Source organism: Gadus macrocephalus, chromosome 7, assembly GCF_031168955.1.
Source record: "Gadus macrocephalus chromosome 7, ASM3116895v1".
Lineage (NCBI taxonomy): Eukaryota > Metazoa > Chordata > Actinopteri > Gadiformes > Gadidae > Gadus > Gadus macrocephalus.
In genome coordinates, this window is record NC_082388.1 from 13,275,231 (window position 1) to 13,285,230 (window position 10,000).

The 10,000-nt window shown below is 49.2% G+C and overlaps 2 protein-coding genes across 4 annotated transcripts in view; both read left to right on the forward strand.

Annotated features, from left to right (window-relative positions):
- The window catches only part of arr3a (arrestin 3a, retinal (X-arrestin)), a 138,291-nt gene that overhangs the window by 40,617 nt on the left and 87,674 nt on the right, over positions 1 to 10,000 (forward strand). The window lies entirely within an intron of this gene.
- LOC132460832 (actin-binding LIM protein 3-like) overlaps positions 1 to 10,000 on the forward strand; it is a 27,330-nt gene that overhangs the window by 5,168 nt on the left and 12,162 nt on the right. For all 3 annotated transcript variants that reach the window (XM_060055755.1, XM_060055753.1, XM_060055754.1), the window contains exon 3: positions 9,618 to 9,801. In XM_060055755.1, coding sequence (XP_059911738.1) covers positions 9,618 to 9,801 — 184 coding nt within the window. The remainder of the gene's footprint in view (positions 1 to 9,617; positions 9,802 to 10,000) is intronic.

Consider the following 10,000-nt stretch of genomic DNA (forward strand, 5'->3'; position numbering starts at 1 on the left):
GCATTTGTGTGTGTTTGTGTGTTGTGTGTGGATGTTTGTTTGCAATTGTGTTTGTGTCGGTGTGATTGTGTGTATGTGTGTGTGTGCTTCTGTGTCCATTTATGTGTGTGTTTCTGTGTTTGTGTGTGTGTGTGTGTGTGTGTGTTTGAGAGGGTTTGTGTGGGTGCGTGTGTGTGTGTGTATGTGTGTGTGTGTTTCTCTGTGTGTGTGCGTGTGTGTGTGTGTGTGTGTCGGTGCTCCTCTGCATGAATGTATTATGTGTTGCACTAGTGAGCAGGTGGTCAAACACATCACCGGAGGTCTGCAGTCAGCAGCCACAACTGTGATTCTGTCAGCAGCTTTTCCCAGACAGACACACACGTATGCGCGCACACAGATCACACACATTGGAACAAACAATTCGGTAAAACACCTGCTGTTGCTCTACGTTCACCTCGTCGAGACATGAGTGAAAAAACTCAAACCTGTCAATCAATGCATTGGCCCACACATACACACGCACACACACACACACACACACACACACACACACACACACACACACACACACACACACACACACACACACACCACACTCAGTCCTGGAGGGGAGGTCAATGATGGGCCGTTCACACCGCCGCAAAACCGGAGCCGGTTCCGGGCCAGTTCGGAGCTCGGGCCAGTTCGGAGCTAGGGCCAGTTCGGAGCTAGGGCCAGTTCGGAGCTAGGGCCAGTTCGGAGCTAGGGCCAGTTCGGAGCTAGGGCCAGTTCGGAGCTAGGGCCAGTTCGGAGCTAGGGCCAGTTCGGAGCTAGGGCCAGTTCGGAGCTAGGGCCAGTTCGGAGCTAGGGCCAGTGTTTTGGTTTCACACCGCCAAAGAACCGGCTCCGGCCTCTAAAAACCGGTTCAACTCCAGCCCCACTTTTGAGCTGCGCTAGAACTAGAACCGCTTTAACGCCGGGGGCAGGGGGCGAGGTTATCCGTACCTTCATAAACAGGAAGACCAACGAAGACCGGCATTTTTAAAACACTGAAGTAAACAATGGACGTGAATCCGTGTGTGGTTCGTTCTTTGAATATTCCGATTTAAAACAGAGTCCTTTTTTATTTTTTCTGATTTTGTTTTAAATCGGAATATTCAAAGAACAAACCATACACGGATTGAATCGAAGACGAAATTGTTGTTGTTGTGTTTGAAACTGGCGCGAGGGTTCTTCTTCTTATTGTACAGTTCCGGCAGGGCGGGAGGGTTGCTGGGAAAGCGGAGACGTTTGCAGTGACGTCATGACGTTGCTCACACCGGCTCCATGGCTGGCTCTGGCCGGTGTGAAACCAACTGGTTCTTAACTGGGATAAGGCTGGAACCTGTTTGGAACTGGCCAGGGGCGGACTGGCCATCGGGAATACCGGGGATGTGGGCCGATGGCCCAAAATAGTATTTTTTACCGGCCCACGTGGCTGCAAGCTGCTCAGGGCCACACCCCCACCCTCCTCCTTGACCCGCCTCGCTCCTCCTCATTTGCATTATAGCTACAGCCACCAAAACAGCGCATTTGGGGGAAGCTCAATGTGCGACTGGCTCGGAGTGGCTATAACTCTGCACCACGGCTGAATTTCGGGAACGTCGTTATGTAACTTACTGTTTTGTTATGCACCTTCAGCACCCCTACACACACAAACAATCACACACCCAGCATGCAACACTACTGATACCACTGATGTTCACACCCCATCGTATGTTCTGTTCTGTTCATTTCTAATTATATTGTTCATGCTAATTCTACCCTCTGATTCCAGTTTCTTTATTGTGTGGTCTTTCTCTGCTGACATTCATTCCTTAAGGCTTTGTAAGTTATACTTGTATAACCATCTGATACTAGCCAAGAGTTAAGCATATTCATCTAGCAAACTATACCTACCTTGGAGTGTTACAATAGCCAATAATCATTTTATTCCATGTGTCCATCCAGGCAAATTGGTGGATCCAAATGTTATTAAAAAACAAACATACATATATGATTTAATTCTTTGTAATCATCCAAAATAATGTTAAGTGTATGGGTATTTTTCCCAGAAGGCCACTGACTTTCGATACGCGCGATCCATTGAGTGGGCAACGCGGCGTGTACTTAGTGGGCCGCGCGCCGTGTATTGAGTGGGCCGGTCTGACAGAAACTCCCGGGCCACTTTTTTCCCCAGTGCGCCCCTGGAACTGGCCATAGCACCAGCCCGGAACTGGCTCTTGGTTCTTTTGGTGTGAAAGCCCCATGTGAGACTAAGTGAAGTCAGGATCCTGTATCATACTGGAGAATTGACAGATCACTAGATTCAGGCTGGCTTTCTCAGTGTATATGTTTCTAGATATGATGAGCATAATGACAGACGGTACATTGCAGTGTTGTTTGAGGTAGTGAAGTATTATCAGGGTGGGGAAAAGGGACATTAGTGTCATGGCTGTCAGCCAATGGAGCGAGAGATTAGCTGACATCAGCTGATGAGATGGACGGGAACCAAATCTGGCTGATCATGCCAACATTTTACCTGATTGTCTTGGTCTCTCTCTCTCCCTCTCCCTTTCTCTCTCTCTCTCTCTCTCTCTCTCTCTCTCTCTCTCTCTCTCTCTCTTCTCTCTCTCTCTCTCTCTCTCTCTCTCTCTCTCTCTCTCTCCTCTCTCTTTCTCTCTCTGGGTTTGGGGATAAAGGAGACCAACGCTGATGATATCACCCAGTCTCACGTTCGCTGTCTCCCTCGCTCCTCATACAATGGATGCCCTCTGCTCCTTTCATTTCATCCTTCCACTGTCCCTGCCCCCTCTCCCTTCGGTTCCCCCCGCCTGTTATGAACCGTCCGCTCAGTGTTCAGAGCCCCTGGTCGCGGTGGATCTCACTGCCGTTACGGCCCCCCTGCCTGCCTGGGAACAGCTTCAGCTTCAGGCTCCAACACGGCGTGTCGGTGGTCCTCCTCCAACTCAACCATCCACACATGAAGACAGGCGGGGCCGTTACTGTGCATCAATGGCACTGTGACCAAGGAGGTGTCACACATGACAGATAACAAATCAACTCTGACTGCAGCTCCTTCTGCCTAGTGCCTCACAGTGATTAGATGAGCAGAAGACTCTGAAGTAGTAACGCAGTCGAAAGTAAAGAGTGTGGCTCAATTTGAAAGTGCAGCTTCTGCATCTTGTCGAGTGTGGGGCGGACACACCTACACTGGAAGGACAATGGTTTGGTTTGATAGGATCCGCTTGATTGGAGCTGATTCTACCTCTTGAAGCTAAAGGCCTTATTTTAGCACGCATCCTTAATAATTAGCAGCTTGGAAATGCACCAGGAAATGCACAAAAGGTTTTTCTTAACAAAGAACGAGCAAATAAAGGTTCTCCCGTCTGAGTCCGTCCCCCTCTTTCCATTAGTTCTGATATAAATCAACCATGAAGTGTAGTGTGTTCTACAGGCCCAACGAGAGGTCCACTGAAATAATATGATCAACACATACACTATATAGTATACGTAAGTACGTAGTACATGTAAGGGCCTGTTCAGTGGTGGATAATGAAATAATAACTGTAATGTTCATGTCTTGTGTTGGGACTCACTCCTCAAAGCTGAGGTTTTAAGGCCAGAGTTCATCCACTAAGTTAGGCCTCACACCCCTCCTCTACCCTCTCTCGCCTCTCGTCTCTCCTTCTCCTCTCTCCTCTCCCCTCTCCTCCTCTCTCCTCTCTCCTCTCTCCGCTCCCCTCTCTCTTCCTCTCCCCTCTCCTCCTCTCTCCTCCTCTCTCTCTCCGCTCCCCTCTCTCTTCCTCTCCCCTCTCCTCCTCTCCTCCTCTCTCCTCTTTCCTGTCTCTTCTCTCCTCTCCCATCTCCTTCACATCGCCACAGAGACAGGGCTAGCGTACATCCAGGCACTCAACGAGGAAGGAATATGTGTTGTTATTACATCTGGTATTAAACCAACAGGAATGAATGGACCTGCTCTGGCTTCGCCCTGATAGAGACCCTCAAGGACAATCTAAAGCACTGTGTGTGTTTGTGAGTGTGTGTGTGTGTGTGGTGTGTGTGTGTGTGTGTGTGTGTGTGTGTGTGTGTTTTTGTGTGTGTGTAACTGGGAGAAAGATAGTGTTTAGAAGGCCTGCAGCTAGGGCTCTGGCATCTATCTTGTTCAATATCTTTATTGTCATCTTTTTTTTCTATCAACCTCTTTTTCCTGTGTTTATGTCTCGGCAGGACACACAACAAAGCAGTACGTCAATGTGTGAGTGTGTTTGTGTGTCTGTGTGTGTGTGTGTGTGTGTGTGTGTGTGTGTGTGTGTGTGTGTGTGGGGGGGGGGGGTGTATGTGTTTGTGTGTGTGTATGTGTGTGTGTGCGTGTGTGTGTTTGTATGCGTGTCTGTGTGTCTGTGTGTGTGTTGTGTGTGTGTGTGTGTGTGTGAGTGTGTGTGTGTGTGTGTGAGTGTGTGTGTATTATGTGTCTCTATTGAACGCGGCTGTGTGTTAGTCCACCCTTGTAGCTTCTTGTAGCTTCGGATTCTGACAGGGATAAATACAGACCCACGACAGAGAAACCGAAGGAGAGGGAGGGAAAGGGAGTATTAATATATATATGGATACCTTAAAACTATTCCTGAGATAGATAGTCAGCTCCTACCTAATTTCTATCGTTGCGATGGCTATACATCTGCTTAATGACTGCTGAATCTGCAAGGGGGGTTAAATGAAAGGTGGCCGAGAGCATACAGTAGCCTGTTCAGTACGTTTGACCCTACCTTTGATTAACTCCTCATCACAGGTCCCCAGTCTGTCAGGCTTGTAAGAGAAAAGAGAGAGTCTCAGGAGATGTACCGCATAGTCAATAATGATATTCAACATTTCCGAGTGTACTAAAGTCTGACCTTTGTGACTAATGTACGTTTTATGAAGAAAGTGTGAGATGTCTTCACTTTAGTGCTTGGGTCCGCTAGCTTGAGCTAGACGTTTAGCTGATCATGATGCGTGGTGCACATCCCATGACCTTTGTTAACGCTATGGAACCACACAGGACAGTGTGCACACGCTCATGCTCGTTAGCCGAGAGTCATACAGGAATAGATCTGCTCTCTATGGCTCTGAATATTTTCCCCGGCTGAAACATTGAAAACCTTAAAAACGTTTTTCAAACTGTGAGGTCAGCGTCCGGTCAGAAGACCCCCGAGTCCCCTAACGGGTCGGTACGGTCGCTCACGGTAACCGCCGAAGGACGTCTGACTCCCTGGAGAGGGAACGGCGTCGGCTGGTTCACTCGCTGCTTGGTGAGGACCGTGTCTACAGTCGGTGGAACGGCCTTGCCAGAGTCATCAATTACTGGGGTTCATTAACCTGTGAATAACTGATCCGTTGTTGAAGACCAACAAGGACCCCACTAATGTACGGTGTGTGTTGTTCATCAATGGCTCCTTAAAAGTCCTCAGGGTCCTCTTTCTACCTTCAAGTTAATGAGTGTACCGTGGACAACAGTCAGTGACTTAGCTGCTCACATGAGCAAGGGCACCAGAAACCAGCCCAGGGGAGAGCTCAGGCTGCACGCAGGAAGATAACTGAAGACGAGCAGCAGGTGTACAGCAGGTGTGGTTAGAGGAGACACAGGGGGAGTGAACCCCCAGAACCACTCTTTAGGTAAGAGGAGACACACCTCACCCCTATGCACACTCTTAAGGTTAGAGGAGACCCACAGGGGGAGTGAACCCTCCGCCCCTATGCACACTCTTTAGGTTATCCTTGGCTAACATTCAACTCTTAGTTTATTCACTCTTGTACCCACTTCACTCCCTGTAGCTTTGGGGCCCGGCCTACACACACCAGCTCCATTCAGACATCAGTAAATGATGTCAGCGTAAGTATTTCACTATTGTTGCACAGTTTTAATGTTACTTAAATAAACATTGATATTCAAATCAATATTTATTTTAAAACCTTTGTAAATGTTTCATTCTTTGATAAAGGAGCTGCTCACATAGCAATGTAACTTTTATTTTTGATGAATTACTTCAATAATCCAGCTTGGTGATGCGGCTAACTCAGGTGAGGAAATCCTCCAGACGTTTGACAGTGAGAGAGAGAGTGAGAGAGAGAGAGAGAGAGAGAGAGAGAGAGAGAGAGAGAGAAGAGAGAGAGAGAGAGAGAGAAGAGAGAGAGAGAGAGAGAGAGAGAGAGAGAGAGAGAGAGAGAGAGATTTGCCAATATGCAAGTGTCAGCTTGTGGAGCCATCACAGTGGGTCCAGATTTCAGGCGGTGAAGTAATCTAAATTTAAGGAAGGTCCCTCTCCCGGGGGGGGGGGGGGGGGGGAGGGGTGCTCTGTTCCTCACTGACAAGCTGACAGAAGTGGCTGGCCAGGAAGGAATCAGCCTGTGTATGAGATGATGGTGAGAGTTGTGTGAGCGGATTGCCGCAGTATGACGGGGACTCACTGGTGACTGATGGTGTCTGAAACACCGCTGTGTTCTGTTTATTCATGATGTACTCATTTATTCATCAAATAGAACCACTCATGGATGATGTATTAATAGTTGTCTCTAGGAAACGATGGTTTGGAAAACACATCTAGTGGCGAATGAACTGAGCTACTGCTTTTTATGTTTCTTCTATTTTTATCTTTGTTTCTTGGCTCCAATAGATGAATTATATAGACGGCAGGGCAAACAACTCTCTCACTCTCGCTCCCTCTTGATCTCTCCCTCCTTCTCTCCTCTCTCTCTCTCTCTCTCTCTCTCTCTCCCCTACTCTCTTTCTCTCTCTCTCTCTCTCTCTCTCTCTCTCTCTCTCTCTCTCTCTCTCTCTCTCTCTCTCTCTCTCTCTCTCTCTCTCTCTCTCTCTCTCTCTCTCTCTCTCTCTCTCTCTCTCTCTCTCTGGGTGCTGGGCGGTCAACTCGTTTAGAGGCCAAAGGTTCCTTTAGTGTCAGACCTCCTCTCCTCTATGGAACAGCACACTGCCCTTTACACTAAGACACACTTAACCTCTTTAACTGTCTGCTATTATCAGGTTCACAGAACGGGATAGGACTGGAGAGTGGGCTGAGAGTTGTGAGTTGACCCTGCAGATCAGGGAAATGTGTGAGAGGAATCCATCATGGTGCAACTCTGTGTCCTCCCCTGTGGGCCCTCACAGTGCTCTGTGGCCCCTGTGGGCCCTCACGGTGCTCTGTGGCCCCTGTGGGCCCTCACAGTGCTCTGTGGGCCCTCACAGTGCTCTGTGGCCCCTGTGGGCCCTCAAAGTGCTCTGTGGGCCCTCACAGTGCTCTGTGGCCCCTGTGGGCCCTCACAGTGCTCTGTGGCCCCTGTGGGCCCTCACAGTGCTCTGTGGGCCCTCACAGTGCTCTGTGGCCCCTGTCACCGCTGTCGTTCTGTGTTGATACGTTCCACTTTGGTAAAATGACTCAGTTGGGGGAAAATCCCGCCCGTCTGAATAAAGTTGTCCTCGTGAACAGAACCAGCAGCATTCAAGTCAAGTGATTATATTGGTAAAGCTCCTGATCCCAATTAGAGTCTCAAAGGACCCTGAACCCCTGTCCCTCTAAAGGACAAGGAACAGGTCTAGAGGAAGGACCCATAAAGAGAGATCCCTCCTTCCAGGGACGTTGAGGAGATTGTTTGTTTGTCTCATCGAGGTTGGGTTAAGATTTTACAGAGAGACTACAGTAGAGACCACACCAAACAACCGGCGGTTGTTTGGTGTGAGCAGGGCGTTACCGACGGCTTCCCCACGAACGGCGAACTGTTGTAGTTAATAATACATTAATAATGTATTAATAATGTATTAATAATGTATTAACCGCCTGCTGTCAGGGGACTTTCCATCCTATTGCTGTGTTGATGGGTGAGTTTCCCTCCCTCATACTGTGTTGATGGGTGAGTTTTCCTCATGCTGGGTTTATGGGGGAGTTTCCCTCCCTCATGCTGTGTTGATGGGTGAGTTTCCCTCCCTCATGCTGTGTTGATGGGTGAGTTTCCCTCCCTCATGCTGTGTTGATGGGTGAGTTTCCCTCATGCTGTGTTGATGGGGGAGCTTCCCTCCCTCATGCTGTGTTGATGGGGGAGTATCCCTCATGCTGTGTTGATGGGGGAGCTTCCCTCCCTCATGATGTGTTGATGGGGGAGTTTCCCTCCCCATGCTGTGTTGTGTTTATGGGTGACTCAAGGTTGATAGCTTGGTCCGAAGTGAAAGATAACACTGAACCTCCTCAATAGCCCATGGTCCAATATAGAAAGTGACACTCAGCCTCCTTTATGGGCGAGCCCCTGTGAGGTTCTGTTGAGAGGGCTGGTCTGTAGTCTACGTCATGAACCACTGAGCCATCAGAGGCGTGGGGGCCACACGCCTCAACCCTCATGTCATAGAGCAATAGTTGGCTGGATGCAATGAATATGTGGATAGATGGACTTATCCTGCAGTCAGATATACTTACCTAGCCTCACAAACACACCTACAATTCACAGATACACACATACAAACATGCGCACACAAACACACGCAGACACAAACACACACACACGCACGCACGCACGCACGCACACACACACACACGCACGCACGCACGCACGCACGCACGCACGCACGCACGCAGGCACGCACGCATGCACGCACGCACGCAGGCACGCACGCACGCACGCACGCACGCAGGCACGCACGCACGCACGCACGCACGCACACAGATACATCAACATAAGCATACAGATAACAACAGGGACAGATAGAATTCCGGCCGGGGGATTAGAGGAGCATGTGAGGCCTGGCCGGCAGAGAGCTTAATTAGTGAGGACATCCTGGAGCTAATCAGCTTGATGTCTCCCTAACTAGAAGTGTAGTTTAGTCCAAAGCCGTGACCTCTCACCTCTCAACATCTTTCTCTTTCACTTCTACTCTTCCTCACTGTCACTGTTGTTATTACAGGCCTTCCCTCCTCCCTCCTTACTCCTTCTCTCTCTTTACTCCTACTCTCTCCATACGCCTCCTCCCTCCTTGTTTCTCCTATATACTTACTCCTCCTCTCTCCTTGCTCCTCTCTCCTTACTCCTCCTTCCCCCTTACTCCTCCTCCCTCTTTACTCCTCCCTCCTTATTCCCCTTCTCTCCTTACTCCCCCTCTCTCCTTACCCCTCCTCTCTCCCTACTCCTCCTCTCTTCTTACTCCTCTCCCCTTTCTCCTCTCGCCTTACTCCTCCTCTCCCCTTACTCCTTACTACTCTCTCCTTACTCTCTCCCCAGTCTACCTTTCTTGGACCATACTGAAGGGCTAGTAATCCCCCATTTCAGCAGGGAACCTCCGCCCAGGAGTTAAATTCACTCAAACAGTTTTGTGGTTCAAGTTTTAGAAAACCGCAGCCTTTGGGTTCTAAAGGAGCGAGGGGTAAAGTGAACAAAACCTCACCTCATTCATTTATTCATTTTAGTCAAAGGGAATTACTCACGCTTATATTGATTTGATTACTTAATTATTCATTTGATTATTTATTGATGCTCCTTTAGATGACCCAAAAATAAAAAGGAATGCAAAAAAAAAAATCGTTGTTGATCTCTCTCTCTCTCCCTCTCTGTCTTGTCTCTCTCCCTCTGTCTCCATCCCTTTCTCTCTCTCTCTCTCTCTCTCTCTCCCCCCCCCCCCCCAGTGTGTGGCTGTGACCTGGTGCGGGCGGGGTTCTTCCACCATGGGGGGGAGTACGTGTGCACCCAGGACTACCAGCGTCTGTACGGGACGCAGTGTGACCGCTGTGGGCAGTACATCAGCGGGGAGGTGGTCTCCGCGCTGGGACGCACCTACCACCCCCACTGCTTCGTCTGCAGCCTCTGCAGGTAGGCCCACGTGTGTGTGTGTGTGTGTGTGTGTGTGTGTGTGTGTGTGTGTGTGTGTGTGTGTGTGTGTGTGTGTGTGTGTGTGTGTGTGTGTGTGCGTGTGTGTTGGTGAATTTGCAACCTTTTAGTGTGTGTGTATGTGTGTGTTGGTACGGTGTAAATATATGCATCAGTTCACTTTGCAATAATTTTATCGGTG